General features: G+C 36.7%; 1 protein-coding gene across 2 annotated transcripts; it reads left to right on the forward strand.

The window, feature by feature from the left end:
- Positions 1-529: 529 nt before the first annotated feature.
- Positions 530-19,965, forward strand: dhx16 (DEAH (Asp-Glu-Ala-His) box polypeptide 16). Of its 2 annotated transcripts, none has more exons than XM_051862340.1 (21): positions 530-653; positions 1,146-1,348; positions 1,444-1,682; positions 1,840-2,014; positions 2,139-2,195; positions 2,342-2,596; positions 3,111-3,350; positions 4,228-4,416; positions 5,287-5,397; positions 5,563-5,678; positions 5,786-5,996; positions 6,806-6,904; positions 10,078-10,230; positions 10,491-10,631; positions 11,008-11,170; positions 12,290-12,408; positions 12,704-12,771; positions 12,925-13,087; positions 14,867-15,028; positions 17,958-18,131; positions 19,602-19,965. In XM_051862340.1, the coding sequence occupies exons 2-21, from the start codon at positions 1,151-1,153 to the stop codon at positions 19,728-19,730; spliced, it is 3,162 nt and encodes a 1,053-aa protein (XP_051718300.1). In that variant the 5' UTR covers positions 530-653; positions 1,146-1,150; the 3' UTR covers positions 19,731-19,965. The 2 variants fall into 2 exon arrangements, with proteins under 2 accessions (XP_051718300.1, XP_051718301.1); XM_051862341.1 differs by lacking the exon at positions 530-653 and adding an exon at positions 718-736.
- The last annotated feature ends 687 nt before the right edge of the window (positions 19,966-20,652 follow it).

The following is a 20,652-nucleotide window of genomic DNA, read 5'->3' on the forward strand; positions in this document are numbered from 1 at the left end:
ACACACTCACACACACATGAATTATGTCATATTTAGGTGCACATTAATATCAAGTGCATGTTTTATGGTTATCCGTATTAACGCGTCCACTGGAAAATATGATGATTCGTACTGCAAGCAGAGCACATCTGGTCCTCTTCACGCTTTAAGCTGGACTTGTATTTTGACATGAACTCTCTATATACGCGTTTTGTGTCTCAAACGATACAGGATTCAAATCTCAGGACTCGGTGGAATCAGTTCACACTAAAACAAAACACTAAAATATATAAACGTTACAATATATGGTATCCAAGCATTTGGTGCCTGAAATAAACACACAGAAACATTTTAAACGTGCTTTATCAAATAATTACAAATAATAATTCCGACTTGCGTTGAGAAAACTAACGGGAACCACGTGACCACGCCATCAGTTTCAGTTATTCTGATGTATTATTCAGATCCATCATACCAGGCAATTTAGCAACAACTACAACGTTTGACCTATTTCACGCCAATTACCTTTCTACACGCTTATTTTGTGTCTATAGTCAGGTCACGACTGAAAGTTTTACTCAGACTTTTACTTTGACAGGTCACGTTGAGAAAACGTTAAACCGGAAGTAGCGTTAATGTTTTCATAGGAGAAAGCGTGAGGAGACACTGCTAACGTAAGTCTAATGTTTCTTATTAATTATGACTCAGTCGTGTTTTTATTGTATATGTGCATAAACCACAATACTGCATGTACACGGTGCGTTTGATTTCATGGGTACATATCCTCGAAATGCTAGTCAGTAAATGAAAAAAGTGTCTATTGTTGACTGTTCATTTCCACGATCAGTATAGGAATAAAACAATCCCAGCCTTTACTTTGATTTTTTTCTTGTGGTCACCATTTTCTTTTGAAATAATATTTGACCGCTTAGTTTAATCACATATTGAATTGAAGTTGGTCACCTACAGTTGTGAACGTGTTGCGGTGTTTTGACATTCTCATATACTTATATTCATCTGCTCATATGGCTGTGTTATCTAGTGAATCTTTGCCATTACTGCACATATACTGTTGATGGATGTATTGTGATTCACTTTTATATTATGTTAAAGAACATATCAACGCAGTATTGTGTAAAACAGATGTGTTATGTTTTTGTGTACAGTCACAATGGCCAATCTGGAACAGTGGGTTAGTGACCAGCTCCATGACATCCTGGGTTTGAGTGACAGATATGTGGCCCAGTTCATGATCGGTCTGGTGCAGAAGTCTTCTGGACCTCAGGACTTTGTGGCTCGGCTTCAGCAAACCGGAACCATTGATATTGATCAAAGAATCACAGCGTTTGCGCATGAGCTGTACAACAAAGTATGTTTTTATAATCAGACAGTATGTTTAATGGAACTCCTAAACTAAAGATATATGTTTATTATATATATCTATTTAATGACCCTTCATTTCAGGCTCCCAAAAAACATGTGGCAGAAAAACCAGCCCGAGCGATAGAACGACAAGTCATAGAAATGGAGAGAAAGAACAGAACCTACACTCTTCTGGAGGACAGTGAGAGCGATGGAGAGACAGTCAAAGAAAGAGGAAAAGAGAAGAAAAGCAAAGACCGGGACAAAGGAAAGAAGAGGAAACACCTCAGACAGAAACGAGAGGAAAGTCCATCGTCCAGTGAAGAGGACAGGAAAAAGAGGTGAATATGATACTCTAAAACAGGGGTTTTCAATCCTTTAGATGCCACAGGCTCCCAAATATATTCCTCGCGCGAATCTGAAAGTGAGATCTATCTGTTTTTATTATTGTGCTTTTTTTCTCAATGATTTCTCTTGTTTGATTTTTGCCTCTTTCAGCACTAAGGTCACGGATGAGCCAAAAAAAGCTGCCAAAGAAGACGAGGAGGAAGAATGGGAGCGGGAAGAGAGAGAAAGACTTCAAGATCTGGAGGAGAGGGATGCATTTGCTGAACGAGTGAAACAGAAAGACAAAGACAAGACAAGACACATACTTGAAAGAAATGACAAGAAGGTAATGCAAAATACGTTGTTACTCCAACAAAATAAAGTCTGCTAGTTTATTATTGACGGATCTCGGTATGATTTGGTAAAATATGAGGGCTGATGATCTGCGCTGTCTGTTTTCTACATCTCAGGCTTATGAGGAAGCTCAGAAGAGGCTCAAAATGGCTGAAGAGGATCAAAGGAAAATGGTGAGAAACTTTGAAAGTCTTTGATTGTATTTACATGCACAAGTATGTTCTGTTGGTAACTGAAAATTTTGTCATGTAAACATGTTAACTTGATTGCCATAACCCTTGTGATTGATATCTGTTGACATTCAATGCGGTCTCTTCAGCTTCCAGAGTTAAGGAAAGAGTCACGTCGGCAGTATCTGTCCAAAAGAGAGCAGGAGAAGCTGGAAGACCTTGAGGCTGAAATTGCGGACGAGGAATACCTCTTCTCCACTCAGAAACTCACCGATAAGGAAAGGAAAGATCTAGAGTACAAGCGGAAGATCAGAGACCTGGCTCGAGACTACAAGAAAGCAGGAGCCAAAGAACAAGAGGAGAGAAAGAACAGATACTACATGCCAGAAGAGAAAAGAAACAAGGTAAGTCTAAGAGATGAGCTACAGGGGAATTATGGGATACTTTTAATTCAGAATGGCAATGCTGCAATATTTAAATCAGTGATAAAACTCTAATATCATGCTATAAATATTTTCATATGTTTTTAATAAAAGTTAATACTTTTATTCATCAAGGTTGCATTAAATTGATAAAAGTGACAGTAAAAACTTTTATAATGTTACCAAAGATTTCCATTTCCATCAACAAAGAATCCTGAAAATATGTTTCAGTTTCCGCACAACAGTTTTCAACACTGATAGTAAAATTTTCTTGAGCATCAAATCTGCATATTAGAATGATTTCTGAAGGATCATGTGACACTGGAGTAATAATGCTGAAAATTCAGCTTTGCGTAAATTTTTTTTTTTAAATGGTACGGTAGTGTATATTACAAATACAGTTGTTTTTGCTGGACATTTCAACAAAATGTTTCTTATTTTAAAAAAACCTTGAGGTAATTTTTGTTTTTCTCTTCTATTTTTCCATTCTTTTCAGTCCATTCCTCAAAAAGACATGGAGCTGGAGTTTGAGGAGACTCCCAGAGAGGGAGGCGGGGAGCAGGGCCGCTGGGAGGAGGCGAGAGTGGCCACTGCCACCCTGCAGTTTGGGGCCAGAGAAGAGCGGGAACGCCGGATAAAGGAGGAGCAGGAGAAGTATCAGCTCATTTTAGAGGAAGAGGAGATGATCAACTTCGTCAGCACAGCCATTACCATGAAGGGGACGCTGTCAGAGAAGGTTAACAACACTCAAGAATGAGATACTGTGTATTCATTATATTTCTGTGTAGAGGTGTGAATCTTCACTTGCCTCACGATTCGATTATGAATCAGAGGGTAACAATTCGATTATGAAGCGAAACTTTTCCTCTAATTCTTTTATTAATAATAATTATATTAATAATCACAATTAGGGTTGTCAAAAGCACCGACTTTGGTACCAAGTCGGTACTGAAATTTTACAAATGTGACGATACCAGCATTTCCCCCTAGCATTTTGAGCAGATTCTTAAACACCTCTGATTGGCCATTGTGTTCACACTCTCATCAGATATGTCTGAGATTGGCTACAGTGATCAACGCTTCAAAAACATGTTGTAAATAGACATCTTTGACGCTCTTCACAGAGTGTTTGAAAGCAGGCGTCTATCAGTGGATCCCTAAAATGTGTCTGTGTAAGCGTTCGGTTCAAAGCGTCAAAAGTCGGCTTTCTGTGCGTGTGCTTTGGCTATGTCAGTCAGCACAAGTAACGCATTGAGATCTTTTTGTTGTGCTTAATAACTCTGTATAACATCAAGCACGTCTCACACTTCCTCATTCATGCATGTTCTTTTTGTGAAAATCAAAACAGATGCAAGTGCTTTGTTTATGAAGGACATATGCAACCTTTTTATTAATATAGCCTATAGTAAGAGTACTTTATTTACCATAAAACAGTACATTAATATGTATGATGGGCCTATTTAATTCTTTTGTTTTTATGCATTGATGCAGAATCATTCACATTAGCATCGCAATGCATCGAAAAAACGATTACGTTCAACAGCTCTATTTCTGTATGTCTTTAATACAAAAAAGTAACAACAATCTTGTATCTTCCTGTTTTTGAACTGCAGGAAAGTGAACCTGAGTTATCACAAGTTGAGAAAGACAAGCTGTCCATTCAGGAAGTGAGACGCAGCCTGCCCATCTTTCCTTACAGAGAAGACCTTCTAGCTGCCATCAAAGACCACCAGATCTTGGTCATAGAGGGTGAAACTGGATCCGGCAAGACCACTCAGATCCCCCAGTATCTCCTGGAAGATGTATGTGCTTATTATAAAACATTTATTTGAATATATCTTTTAAGTTCAGGGTTTTTTGTGGATCCAGTGGAGGTCCATGTGTGCATTTCTAGGTTTCACATGAGAATATAAAGTAATCAGGAACATGTAGATCCTCTCAACTTCATCGATGACTTGAAAAAAGCATAAAAGCAACAAATATATATTTTTTAAGATCCGTAGGGTCAGAGTTCACTTTTCGGCTGGAACTCAGCTTGCTTACGGCCGTTACTGGAAGCCAGTGATTGTAGTTTATAATGTTATAAATATGTATATTTTTCTTACAAAAACCCATCGCTTCGCTTAGAAGGTCTTTATTAAACCTCTGGAGCCATGTGGATTACTTTTATTATGGATGGATGCACTTTCTTTGGGCTTCAAAAAAAAAAAAAAAAAAGTACCATTCATTCCCAGTATAAAGCTTGGAAAGGCCAGGATATTTTTTAATATAACTCCAATTGTGTTTGTCTGAAAGAAGAAAGTCATATACATCTAGGATGGCTTGAGGGTGAGTAAATCATGGGATAATTTCCATTTTTGAATGAACAAAACCTTTAAAATCATATTAAAATGGTTAGTTCACCCAAAAATTTCTGTCATCATTTACTCACTCTGATATTGTTCCACACCCGTAAGACTTTTCTTCATCTTCAAAACACAAATGATGATATTATTAATGAAATCTGTGAGATTTCTGTCCCTCCATTACAAGTTTATTCACCTAAAACTCTGATGCTTCTAAAAGTTCATAAAGTGATAATAAAATAAATCCATATGGACTCAATTTTACATCATAATTAAGTCAAGGCATGAAAGTTGCATTTCTTAACTGTTTTCTCTTTTCTCTTTCAGGGTTACACCGAAGGAGGAATGAAGATTGGCTGCACTCAACCTCGAAGAGTGGCGGCCATGTCTGTAGCAGCTAGAGTCGCTCAGGAGATGAATGTCAAACTAGGAAATGAGGTAATAATCCATCTGCTTATTAATTGTGCTATTTATAAATGATGAGCCTGCAGACTTGCCCATTGTGTTTGTGTACATAAGAGAAGTTTAAGTGTTTGTAAAATTTAGCATTATGTTTTTAATTGTGGCAAATTTGTTTCAGCAATGTTGTCTTACTTTCCACAGGTGGGCTACAGCATCCGTTTTGAGGACTGTACGTCAGAGAGGACCATCCTGAAGTACATGACTGATGGCATGTTGCTCAGAGAGTTTCTTACAGAGCCTGACCTCGCCAGCTACAGGTAAAAACGTACCATACAGAATTAATACTTTTACATTTTTTTTTTAATGTAGATCTGCTTTTCATTGTTGCACTCTGTTCTGACTGGCTGTCGTTCTCTGTGATTAGTGTGGTCATCATCGATGAGGCCCACGAGCGAACGTTACACACAGACATCCTCTTCGGTCTAATTAAAGACATTGCACGTTTCCGCCCTGATCTGAAGGTTCTGGTGGCCAGTGCCACTCTAGACACAGAGCGTTTCTCCAGCTTCTTTGACGACGCACCTGTATTTAGGATTCCAGGCCGCAGGTTCCCTGTGGACATCTACTACACAAAGGTAATGGACCATAATTAAAGCATTGATTCACTTTGTCATACACGGTGCAGTGTTTTCTTTTTTTGCTTAATTGCTTAACTAGATGACATCAGCTCTAATATATATATATATATATATATATATATATATATATATATATATATATATATATATATATATATATAATTTAATAGTTTTATTCAACAAGGATGCGTTGATTCAAATTAATTGAAGTGACAGTAAAGACATTTTTAATTTGTGAAAAAGACAAAATTTGTGAAAAAAAGTATCAGTTTCCATGAAAATATTAAGCCTTAAATACTGGTTTCAACTTTGATAACAATAAGAACCATTGTTAATAATTGAGCACCAATAATAATTTAGAATAATTGAGCAGCAGATCAGCATATTAGAATGATTTCTGAAGGATCATGTGACACTGAAGACTGGCGTAATGATGCTGAAAAGGAAAGATCATGCAGCTTTGATCACAGGAATAAATTACATTTAAAATATATTCAAATAGGAAATATTTAAAAAAAAAAATACAAACATACTTTACAATATTACTGTTTGTACTCTGTTTTTATAAAATAAATTCACTCTTTCTTAGAATGTAATTTGTAGCTGATATGATACGATACTGTGCATTATAATGTTGATGTGTCACTTTTAGCATTTATAATAACTAAATCGTATAGAAATGTAATATCAGTCATTCTTGGACATGTAATAATCCAGTTTAGTGATTTCTCTGGTCTATTTTTGCCTTAATTTGTACATTGATTGATTGATTGCACATTGTTAATATGAATCGTCTTTTGTTTAAGGCTCCAGAGGCCGACTATCTGGAAGCGTGTGTGGTGTCAGTGCTACAGATCCATGTCACTCAGCCGACTGGAGACATACTGGTCTTCCTCACAGGACAGGTCAGTCCTTGATGCTCAGTCTGTTTATAGTTCATATTCATAAAGATTATAAATAAATAAATCTCATAAATCTATTAACATCTGAGTCACAGTATAGCAGTACTCCACGGGCTAATATGTTTTTCCAATAACTCGTCACTGGTTTTTCCCTTGACACACATTGACCTCTGCCACAGTCACCTTGATTGTAACATTTAAATTCTGTAAAAAACAACAACAAAAAAAACCCAGATATATATTGTGAAAAGCTCTATACAAATAATCACAAAATGAAAAATAAAAAGTAACAGATCATTTTATTATATTTTAATGATTTAAAATTTTATTACACAAAATATGTAATTATTACATATTAGTGTAGGCAAGATATTTATATTTATAACAGGAATGTCAGATGTACTGTGCAAATTATATTGGAGTTGCAGCGTGACTAACAAAAAGTTATTTAGGGGGTAACATTTTATTTTTAAGCTACAATAATAATGATCTGGTTTTATAATATATACTTGGTAACACTTTACAATAAGGTTCATTAGTTAAAAATTATTTAATGTATTAACTAACATGAACTAACCATGAGCAATACATTTGTTAATGTATTTACTAATCTCCGTTAACGTTAGTTAATGAAAATACAGTTGTTCGTTGTTTGTTCATGTTAGTTCACAGTGCATTAACTAATGTTAACAAGATTTTAATCATGTATTAGTAAATGTTGAAATTAACATTAACAAAGATTAATAAATGCTGTATAAGTGCAGTTCATTATTAGTTCATGTTATCTAATGTAGTTAACTAATGAACCTTATTGTAAAGTGTTGCCGAATAATTTAATTGGCTCCAAAACAATGGACCCTTTTCACATTTCCTGGGCTCTCAGAAGCGGTGAATGGGAGATGACAGCAAATATAATTTTTGCATCCCTATTTGCTCCAATAGCAAAAGAAAAAATCTATGATAGTGTTTCAACGACTTTCTAAAAGCGGGGGGAAATATAGAGAGATTGATTACTGAAGTCAGAAGAAAGAATGATAACACTCACGCAACAGTATTAATTACTTTTTTTTTTTTTTTGTAACCTACTGCCAAGTTAATATAACATCAAGTATAGTGTTATGAATGTATATTCATTTTTTGAAAGGTACACTTTTTTGTTCAAAATTAATAAAATATACAGTTGCATGAAAAAGTATGGGAACCACTTGCAGAATCTGTGAAAATGTGAATAATTTTAACAAAATAAGGGAGATCATACAAAATGCATGTTATTTTTTATTTAGTACTGTCCTGAGTAAGATATTTTACATAAAAGATGTTTACATATAGTCCACGTGATAAAAAGAAATAGCTGCATTTATTAAAATGACCCAGTTCAAAAGTTTGTGAACCATTGATTCTTAATTCTGTGTGGTTACCTGGATGATCTACGACTGTTTTTTTTTCTTCTTTTTTTGTGTGATGGTTGTTCATGAGTCCCTTGTTTGTCCTGAGCAGTTAAACTGAGCTCTGTTCTTCAGAAAAATCCTCCAGGTCCCAAAAATTCTTAAGTTTTCAAGGAATTTTTGCATATTTGAACCCTTTCCAGCAGTGACTGTATGATTTTGAGATCCATCTTTTCACATGGAGGACAACTGAGGGACTCAAACACAACTATTAAAAAAGGTTCAAAAATTCACTGATGCTTCAGAAGGAAACACGATGCATTATGAGACGGGGGGTGAAAACTTTTGAACAGGATGAAGATGTCCACATTTTTCTTATTTTGTTGAAATACAATTTTTTTTTCATTTAGTACTGCCCTTCGGAAGCAACAGAAGATACTTTGCATTTTTCCCGGAAGACAAATGAAATACAATTTACCTTGATCTTCAAATTCAAAACGTTTTCACCCCCTGACTCTTAATGCATCTTGTTTCCTTCTAGAGCATCATTGAATGTTTGAACCTTTTTTAATAGTTGTGTTTGAGTCCCTCAGTTGTCCTCAGTGTGAAAAGATGAATCTCAAAATCATTCAATCACTGCTGGAAAGGGTTCAAATATGCAAAAGATGGTGGAAAACTGAAGAATTTTCGGGACCTGGAGGATTTTTCTGAAGAACAGAGCTCAGTTTAACTGCTCAGGACAAACAAGGGACTCACAAACAACCATCACAAAAAAAAAGTCATGAATCATCCAGGTAACCACACACAGTATTAAGAATCAGTGGTTCACAAACTTTTGAATGGGGTTATTTTAATAAGTTCAGCTATTTTTTTTGTCTTGTGGACTTTATGTAAACATATTTTATGTAAAATATCTTACTCAGGACAGTACTAAATAAAAAATTACATGCATTTTGTATTATCTCCCTTATTTAGTTAAAATTACTCACATTTTCACAGATTCTGCAAGTGGTTCACATACTTTTTCATGCAACTATAAATGATGAGTCAATACATCATCAATACTTCTTCCAAAACTTTTTGTCTGATTCACTATGGTAAGCTGGTTGTAAGTGTTTATATTTTAGACCTGTCAGGATGTTTTTCATGGGAAATTGCGTGCATACGTCACTCGTCTGTGTGTGTCTTGTCATAGCCGTAAATAAAGAAAAGTTGACGCGTGTATGGTGTGGGAGCGATAGCGGTTAGTTGTCACAGTGAGTGAGAATGGAGCAGCTAAATCTTGAACCTCTGAGGGATCACCTGTTTTTAAAAAACGCAGAACAGAGGAGAGTCTGCTGGCAAAAAGAGAACACAATAGAGCTCATAATAAAACAAGAATAGAGTCAAAAGTTACATAGTGTACCTTAAATCTTTACAATGTTGCTAAATGTGGAAACGCATCATGACAGTCTGTGAAAATGGTCCATGAAGGTTTTTGGATGAATGAATCTTGATTAGATGACATATATTTACACTAAATACAAGCCTGCGTCACCCTGCGTCCCCTTCCTGACTCTTTCCACTCTCTTTTCGATAAAGCTTAAAAAACACATATGTAAAATAAAAATAATAAAAAACTTTGCTTTTTGAGATGGGAAAGCTGTGTGATGAGGCAGAAAGACTTTGAAAGAATCTGTATTAATATATCAGGAGAGTTTATTCCAAAAAGTGGATCATTAATATTACTGTATTAATAGACTATATTTATATTGGTAATATTGACGTTTACTGTGTCCTCTGGTGTTGCAGGAGGAGATTGAGACGTGCTGTGAACTTCTACAGGAGAGATGTAGGAGACTGGGCTCTAAGATATCTGAGCTTCTCGTTCTGCCCATCTATGCCAACTTGCCTTCAGACATGCAGGCCAAAATCTTCAATCCCACTCCGCCTGGAGCGCGCAAAGTAAGAACGTCATTACCTTTTGTCTGCCAGAAGGGGGCAGCATGTCTGTTGAAGTCTGTGGAAGGCTACACAAATTTACTTGTTTATTCATTATAGCAGATGATTTTATCTAAAAAAAAAAAAGGCACAAAACAAGAACACAAACAAACAAAATGCAAATTCTTATGTAAATGTTTTTTTTTTTTTTGATCATATTGATAAATACCCAAAACTCTGACTATGAATTTCTTGGGTAATGGTTTGTGGTTTTTGTGCTGCAGGTGGTGGTGGCCACAAATATCGCTGAGACGTCTCTCACCATTGACGGCATCATCTACGTTATTGATCCAGGTTTCTGCAAACAAAAGAGCTACAATGCAAGAACAGGAATGGAATCTCTCATTGTCACACCCTGTTCACGAGTAAGTGAAGATTCAAGCAACAACAAAAACATTCCCTCACACTTGTATAGAGGGCAGTGGACACAATGTATGCTTAGAGATTTACTAATGACAAGTGGCATTTTTTTTTATGAGGAAAGATAACACAAACAAACTTTTCAAGTAAAAATAGTCAAAAAAAAAAAAGTCAGTTGTTATTGGAACATGTCCATATGTTTAGATACATTTATTCATTTATATTTATAATTAATTATATCATTTTTAACCATAAAAAGGCTGTATTAAAAAATAAGTTTACATTACTATCTCAGGTTCAATTAATACTCTGTTTCACTGAAGGTTAAAATTGATTGATGTGTGGTATTAGAGATTGATAATGTGTTATATTATCATGCAGGCCTCTGCCAATCAGAGAGCAGGTCGTGCAGGAAGAGTGGCTGCTGGGAAATGTTTTAGGCTGTACACCGCCTGGGCCTTTAAACATGAGATGGAGGAGACCACCGTCCCTGAGATACAGAGAACAAACCTGGGAAATGTGGTTCTGCTGCTCAAAAGTCTCGGTAAGAATGAATGATTCAGTTTGTCTTGGTGACTTTACCATGACATTTTCTACATGTCAGCTTGATTTCTATGCACTGCAGTCATTAAAAAGTGAAGAATCAAATTGGCATGTTTCTGTTTAAGCCTGTAGAGGTGGCTGTAAAGTATGTGGAATGTAAAATATTTGGAAACTTAAGCAATATTTAAAATGTGTGGATATCATTAAATGTGTTGCAAAATATCAAACCAAGAGGTATTATTTTAAGCACAAACACACTTTCCTAACTAAATATATGACAAAAAGACATTTCCTAAGGTTTTAAAATATAAAAAGGGTAGATGTACTGTTCAAAATGAAGAAAATTATTTGAACACTTTGTGACTGACAGATGAAAGTGAATCATGTAATTAATAAATGTGATGAACTACACCAATAAGAGAATATTGTGAAATATTATTACAATTTAAAATAATTTTTTTAATTTAATACATTTAAAAGTGTAATTTATTCTTGTGATGTAAAGCTGAATTTTCAGCATCATTACTCCAGTCTTCAGTGTCACATTATCCTTCAGAAATCATTATAATTTGATGATTTGATGCTTAAGAAACATTTCTTATTATTATCAATGTTGAGAGCAGATGTGCTGCTTACTTTTCTGAAAACGTGATACAGTTTTTAAGGATTCTTTAATGAAATTGAAAGTTCAAATGAACACTTATTTGAAATAGAAATCTTTTTTGTAACTTTATTTTTAGTTTATCTTTACTGTCACTTTTGATCATTTTAATGCATGCTTGCTGAATATTAATACTTCTATTTGTCCATTAAAATCACCTGGCACTAGTTAAAATGACTCAGAAAGTGAAATTAGTTCAGAGAAATGACATTCAGACATGTTAAATATGGCTTAAACAGCCAAATACTTTTTAGGGCATTCTAATAAGGTTAGTAGTGTTGAGTGTCTTAGTAATTATTTTTGTTATGAAGGACAGTTGCAATTTTGGGGTGCGGTACGTAAAAAATTGGAACGTTAATGCATACGTGACATACTTATTTACTCCCTGTAATCAAACATGAAATGTCTTTTAATATGTGCTTAAGATCTAACATGTTTTTCCTGATCTGTGTGCATCAGGCATAAATGACCTGATTCATTTTGACTTCATGGATCCTCCTCCTCACGAAACGCTGGTGTTGGCTCTGGAGCAGCTCTACGCTTTGGGCGCCCTCAACCACCTCGGTGAACTCACTAAGGTGCGAAAAAAAAAACAAAAAAATAAATAAAATAAAATAATTAAAATGCCTTTATTACCCTACAGTTGTGCTACATTTGGTTTTCTAAACCCTTATGTACTTTAATGAACTCAGAATTGTGTTCACATTCACAACACGTATACAAGAAGGCTTTTCAACAAAACTGTCAATAAGGGTTCTGGACATGGAAATTAAGTATAAATATTAAATAAATTACTCTAAAGCTGCACATTTACAAATATCTCATGGAAATATGCCAATGATTTGACTTCCTTTTGTTCCTCTTGCGCTGTAGCTCGGCCGAAGGATGGCTGAACTTCCTGTGGACCCCATGCTGAGTAAAATGATTCTGGCTTCTGAACAGTGAGTCTAATCTGCAAAAAAATCACCATTACCATTGATGAAACCATTATTTTTAAGCTTATATGCTAATTTTTTACATTTAATCATCATTACTCTTTACTCTGAAGTCAGTATTGTAATATTCTGAACATTGTTCTTTGGTCTCTCCTGAAGTTATAAGTGCTCTGAGGAGGTTCTGACCATCGCAGCCATGCTGTCAGTGAACAACTCCATTTTCTACCGCCCCAAGGACAAAGTGGTCCATGCTGATAACGCTAGGATGAACTTCGTGGTACCAGGAGGAGATCACATGGTGCTGCTCAATGTATATACACAGGTGTGTTTATGTGGAAATCAATCAAAATAACAATCAAGCACTTTTATGACCTGGTAGTTGCGGTAAATGAGATGTTTTGTTATTGTCAGAGTACTTGTCTCATCCCACGTGACTTCCTTATGAGAGATGTGTAGCAATTATATTGCTGAACAGGTTATGCAGGCCTGTGTAGGTGTACGTGCATATGTAGATGCTTAAGCAGGAAGTTTTTGTCTTGTGCAATTATAACTTTGGAATGAACAAAGTTTTGTAAGAATCACTGTTCAAACAGCAGAAACAAAACCCATATGCATTAAAATTAAGACATTTTAGGCACCTAAAATCAAGCATTTAGGAATCCATTTTGGTGATTAAATTACAGAATTGCTCAATAATTTAAGTTATAGATGAGGTGGTGTTTAATAAACGTTCATTGCAGTTTAATTCTTTCATACTGTTGATCCTAATAGTATTTGTACCACACAAATATCATTGCTTTGCAAGAATACTTCTGCCTTTTCTGGAAAAAAAAAAAAAGTCAAATGTTGTTTCACAGTCCCAAACAAAGTTTTTCTTAGTTTATTCAACCTTTCAACTGGACCTCACTATGCTTATATTTTGTAAAATATCAAAATGTTTTCTGCCATATTTTTATTAATTTATTACAATATTCTTTAATTACGTATTGTCATATGAACAACCATTTAGAAAATGGCCTCACAAACCTAAAGTATAAATCACATATAATGGTCATAGTCATTGGTTCATAAAGTAATGTGGTCGTGAATCAGACTTGTTGCATGCACAAAACACGCAATTATTGTCGCCAGAAAAGAAAATGTATTCCATAGACTCTCTGATTCTCAGTCAGTTGGTAGAAAGAGGTTCCCTGTTCACTTCAAATTGGACATAATCTTATAAAGACTCACGAATCAGTGAGGGAGTCAGTTGTGAACTCATTAACTCCTCTGAACGATTCACTGCCTGAGTGAGTCTCATTCAAAGCACAAGCGAATCTATATTACTGACTCATAAAAAAATGGTTCACAAGAGTAATTTGTTCACAAATTGAACTTAACTGCTTGCGCTGTTTGCCATTGCATGCACAAAACACTTTTTTTTTTTTTTTTTGTCAGAAAATAAAATGTTTTCAATAGTCTCTCTTTTTTCTTTCGTTGTGTAGAGAGTGGTTTCATGTTCAGACATAACCAAATAGAGTGGTGCAGGTATGCTGTCAGAACCCGGAAGACTAATTTGCCCCTGTATCCTTCAAGATTTTCCTATCGGGTTTTATAATGGGGGTTTTTCAATTTGTGAGTAAAATAAAACCTGTATTAAATATAATAACTTGACGATACTTTGACGTTTTGTTCTACAACGTAATTTATACCCATACCAAAACTGTGAATTTTGAAGCAGTTATGTTTATTAAAAACATATGTTTCTAATAAGTAACTACATAAGACGGTTTGGAGTTTGAGTGTTTGTAGTTTACATTGTAGAATAAAACTTCATTGTATCATCAAGTTATGTTTACCACAGGCTTTATTTTACGCCCATTATAAAAACCCATAGGAGAATCTCGAAGGAACCAATCTATAATGGTTATGTTCTTTCATTCAGGTTAAAAAACACTAACTCACAAGTGAGTTTTGTGAATATTTATGACTGAATCAGTAAAAAGAATGTCATTTGTTCATGAGTCATTTGTTTGCAAATCAGACTTCACTGCTCACACTGTTAGTTGTTGCGTGCACAGAAAAGAAAATGTATTAAATAGTCTCTCTCTTTCTCTGTCAGTGGGTAGAGAGCGGTTACTCCACTCAGTGGTGCTTCGAGAACTTTATCCAGTTCCGCTCAATGAAGAGAGCTCGAGATGTGCGTGATCAGCTGGAGGGGTTGATGGACCGGATCGAGGTGGAACTGTGCAGCTCCAATGGTGACAGCGTGCCCATTCGCAAGGTGATTTCCTCATTTCCTCCTACATCGCTTCCTTTCTCGCATTTCCTCCAGTGATACTGTGTTTGGGCAGAAGCCTGCTGTTTTGCATGTGATCGTTATCTTAACTTTATGAACCTAAATTTAGCTTTATGAATTTAATTCCCTTAAGTTTTGAGACACTCTTACTTGTGGCCCTTGTTGGCTAAAAAGATTGAAGTAGAATTTGTGGTGCAGTTTGCATTGTCAAATATTTTTCTTTAGGCCTTTTCACATTGCACTTAACCCGAGGTTAACATCTTTTTTAGTCTGGGGGGGTATTCCAGAAAGCAAGGTTAATTTCCTGCCACATATACCCTGAACGCTCTGTTGATTAACCCAAACCTTGCTTACTCAAGGTGTGCTGGCTCCAAAAATGCATCTGGGAGTAAGTTCAGCCAACCCAGAGTATGTTCCCAGTTAACACACAAGACATTCTCAACAGAGCGATGAATTGATGATTCACCATGGAAACAAATGCCAAGAAAAATCGCGCCATTCTACTTCCTTTTTCTTATTTTGTTTAAAGGCAATTTACATAACCTACTCAGTGCACATCGCCACCTATTTGGTGGTTGTACAATCATTTTTTTCAATCATTTTATTTAATAAGTAAACTTTATTCACTGAGAACAATAATTATATTGTTTGTTTGATGCTAATTACTTAATAAGATAACACACGTATTTTATTACAGAAATTATAGCATAGAAAACGTCCTGTTATAAAAAGGGAAAAAAAGCAGATCCACGTGTGAGATGACAATAAAATAAATACATATATTAGAATTGAATAAACATTTAAACATTACTGCTTTATAATAGTGTTTTATTTTATATATATAATATACACAATATTATATTATAATACAATATTGTATATACACCGATCAGGCATAACATTATAAGCACTGACAGGTGAAGTGAATAACACTGATTATCTCTTCATCACGGCACCTGTTAGTGGGTGGGATATATTAGGCAGCAAGTGAACATTTTGTCCTCAAAGTTGATGTGTTAGAAGCAGGAAAAATGGGCAAGCGTAAAGATCCGAGCGCATATGACAAGAGCCAAATTGGGGTCAGAGCATCTCTAAAACTGCAGCTCTTGTGGGGTGTTCCCGGTCTGCAGTGGTCAGTATCTATCAAAAGTGCTCCAAGGAAGGAACAGTGATGAACCGGCGACAGGGTCATGGGCGGCCAAGGCTTATTGATGCATGTGGGGAGCGAAGGCTGGCCCGTGTGGTCCGATCCAACAGACGAGCTACTGTAGCTCAGATTGCTCAAGAAGTTAATGCTGGTTCTGATAGAAAGGTGTCAGAATACACAGTGCTGCAGACCTGACTGCAGACCAGTCAGGACACCCATGCTGACCCCTGTCCACTGCTGAAAGCTCCAACAGTGGGCACGTGAGCATCAGAACTGGACCACGGAGCAATGGAAGAAGGTGGCCTGGTCTGATGAATCACGTTTTCTTTTACATCACGTGGATATCCAGGTGTGTGTGCGTCACTTAACTGGGGAACGCATGGTACCAGGATGCACTATGGGAAGAAGGCAAGCCAGTGGAGGCAGTGTGATGCTTTGGGCAATGTTCTGCTGGGAAACCTTGGGTCCTGCCATCCATGTGGATGTTACTTTGACACGTACCACCTACCTAAGCATTGTTGCAGACCATGGACACCCTTTCATGGAAACGGTATTCCCTGGTGGCTGTGGCCTCTTTCAGCAGGATAATGCACCCTGACACAAAGCAAAAATGGTTCAGGAATGGTTTGAGGAGCACAGCAATGAGTTTGAGGTGTTGACTTGGCCTCCAAATTTCCCAGATCTCAATCCAATCGAGCATCTGTGGGATGTGCGGAACAAACAAGTCTGATCCATGGAGGCTCCACCTCGCAACTTACAGGACTTAAAGGATCTGCTGCTAACATCTTGGTGCCAGATACCACAGCACACCTTCAGGGGTCTAGTGGAGTCCATGCCACGACGGGCTGTTTTGGCAGCAAAAGGGGGACCAACACAATATTAGGAAGGTGGTCATAATGTTATGCCTGATCGGTGTATAACTGTAACTATAACAAATTTAGTTATATTAATATAACTATATTAATTATATAACGTGCATCTGAATGCCTCTTAAGCAAACTAACCTTGGAACATGACCTGCTCTGGAGCAGGTTATGTTCAAAGAGTAAGTTGCTATGGCTACTTACATACCCTGAAAGTTACCTCAGTCTTTTAACCGAAAGTTGAGGTTATGCGCTTACTTACTCTTAAACATACCCAGGTATGTCACATAACCTGCTTTCTTAAAATGTTAAACAGGGAACTTCAATCAAACTTTACTTAAATAACATTTCAATAGTAAATATGTGTGAAAAACATGTCTTTGTTTTTCAGAACTTCCTGTTCTGTGAGAGACTAGTGTCACTATGAATCATCAGTATTTAAAAAAAAATGCTCTGACATGTGATTTTCATGTCAGAGCATTTCAAGAGGCACACTTAACACAATAGCTGAATGCATGCATACTTGCTGACTGTGTGTTAATACGTTTAACAGATGCTTTTGTATATTTAAAAGAGTTGGGCATTGATGAATGCCGGTTAGGTGACTAAGAATCATTTGTGGCATGAGTAACAGTGAGTGCACAAATCCTATTGTCTTTCAGCCACAACAGAAGAAAATGTTGGAACATCCAAATACATTTTTTTTCTGCAACGCTGCTCATTATTGCAAAATGAAATCAGTCATTTGTAAGTTTAGAGGTGATTATATGAAAATTATTTGACTTTTGAATGCCACGATTGATCAGAATCATACATTTCAGAGAGCTGTGTAATAAGAATTATTAAGACACTGTAGTGCAACTTCACCATATCGTTATTTAAATTTTCTTGCTTTTTCTTCCAGGCAGTGACTGCAGGATATTTCTACCACACGGCACGCTTGAGTAAAGGGGGTTATAAAACAGTCAAACACCAGCAGACTGTTTATGTCCATCCCAACAGCTCACTCTTTGAGGAACAGCCACGCTGGATGATCTACCACGAGCTGGTCTTTACCACCAAAGAGTTTATGAGACAGGTATGGAGTTGTCCTTCACATTCTTTGTATCTTTAGTGAGATATACAGTATCTCACAGAAGTGAGTACACCCCTCACATTTTTGTAAATATTTTATTATCTTTTCATGTAACAACGCTGAAGAAATGACACTTTGCTACAATGTAAAGTAGTGAGTGTACAGCTTTTATAACAGTGTAAATTTGCTGTCCCCTCAAAATAACTCAACACACAGCCATTAATGTCTAAACCGCTGGCCACAAAAGGGAGTACATCCCTAAGTGAAAATGTCCAAATTGGGCCCAATTAGCCATTTTCTCTCCCCGGTGTCATGTGACTCGTTAGTGTTACAAGGTCTCAGGTGTGAATGGGGAGCAGGTGTGTTAAATTTGGTGTTATCACTCTCACTCTCTCATACTGGTCATTGGAAGTTCAACATGGCACCTCATGGCAAAGAACTCTCTGAGGATCTGAAAAAAAGAATTGTTGCTCTACATAAAGATGGCGTAGGCTATAAGAAGATTGCCAAGACCCTGAAACTGAGCTGCAGCACGGTGGCCAAGACCATACAGCGGTTTAACAGGACAGGTTCCACTCAGAACAGGCCTCGCCATGGTCGACCAAAGAAGTTGAGTACATGTGCTCAGCATCATATCCAGAGGTTGTGTTTGGGAAATAGACTTATGAGTGCTGCCAGCATTGCTGCAGAGGTTGAAGGGGTGGGGGGTCAGCCTGTCAGTGCTCAGATCGTACGCCGCACACTGCATCAAATTGGTCTGCATGGCTGTCGTCCCAGAAGGAAGCCTCTTCTAAAGATGATGCACAAGAAAGCCCGGAAACAGTTTGCTGAAGACAAGCAGACTAAGGACATGGATTACTGGAACCATGTCCTGTGGTCTGATGAGACCAAGATAAATTTAATTGGTTCAGATGGTGTCAAGCGTGTGTCGCGGCAACCGGGTGAGGAGTACAAAGACAAGTGTGTCTTGTCAGTCAAGCATGGTGGTGGGAGTGTCATGGTCTGGGGCTGCATGAGTGCTGCCGGAGCTACAGTTCATTGAGGGAACCATGAATGCCAACATGTACTGTGACATACTGAAGCAGAGCATGATCCCCTCCCTTCAGAGACTGGGCCGCAGGGCAGTATTCCAACATGATAACGACCCCAAACACACCTCCAAGACAACCACGTAAAATTTAATCTTCAGGTTTTTTTTAGGTTAGATTTTAATCTTTAGGTTTGGTGTTAAAAATGACTAAAAATAACGCTAAGTGAACCAGGACAATAATGTATAATTTTCTTTTTTGGTCTGGATCAAGAGAACTGAACTACAAGTGTGAACACACCATTAGAAACCACATTGTAATGCTTTAGCAACCACCGTAAATACCCTAAAGTCTTGCCAGCAAGTTTTGAATGGGCAAGCACTTAATTATTTTTCAGAAAATGCAAAAAAATATGCTTATTTAAATCCTTTTTTCTGTCTTTCAGGTGATAGAGATTGAAAACGGCTGGCTGCTGGAAGTGGCTCCTCATTATTATAAGAACAAAGAACTAGAGGACAGCAGCAGTAAAAAGATGCCCCGCAAACAAGGCAAAGCCCGTGAAGAACTGGGCTGATCCTGAGATAAGACGAGCAAGAGACTCTTCCACCCAATATTACACCGAATCTGCACAGACAGATAGGAGATCAGCAATGTGACAATCTCCAGCAGTGTTCAGTTGGAAATTTTCAGACATTTCGTTTGGTAATTTGCTGATCTGTGTAAAATATTTTGGTGACTCGTAATTTTATGTTTGAGCTAAAGTTGTTTTCATGTGTTTGAATGAGGAAATATATTTTTGATTACAAGTATACACGTGTTTTTTATTATTATTCAGATATGCTGATATATGATATGACCTCTGAAGCTATTTACAGAGATATGCCTGGATGTGGATCAAGAGCGTCTTACCAAAGGTCATGTTATTTAAGGTTATTAAGACAATGGTGTTTTCATCAATACACAGAAATGATGTTTTCAGTGGTATCTGTTACACTGAACTTCCTGCACGTGTCTGTAAAGGCTTTTGACCTCAGGTGATTCTCTAAAATACATGAAGATATTAGGGAAGAGAACCAGGAGGAAATTTCCATAATCCAAAATAGGGATATTAATATGTATAAAATGAGACGGACAGATGGACACCATGGACATATCAAAAGAAAAGGAGAGGGTTGTGCAATAAAATGTATTTATTAATGCAGAAAGGTTAATGTTACAATAGGCTCACCCTGCAGTTTCTTGGAATATTTCAGTATGGATATATTAACCTAATCCAAGAGCAGATTTTTCTACATGCAAAATGCGATTTTTAACTTTTAAATTCAATTATTTATTTACATTTACCAAAGAAAAGCGTAATTCTGTCCCCTGAAAAGTCATTGCCAGAATGTTTAATATATAGCCAACAGTCAATGATTGATTTTTCCCTGTCATTTGTAGTTTTCCCCTAAATCTCCCAGATAAACAGAAAGAACAGACGAAATTAGCCATTAGTC

This window comes from Ctenopharyngodon idella, chromosome 15, assembly GCF_019924925.1.
Source record: "Ctenopharyngodon idella isolate HZGC_01 chromosome 15, HZGC01, whole genome shotgun sequence".
Lineage (NCBI taxonomy): Eukaryota > Metazoa > Chordata > Actinopteri > Cypriniformes > Xenocyprididae > Ctenopharyngodon > Ctenopharyngodon idella.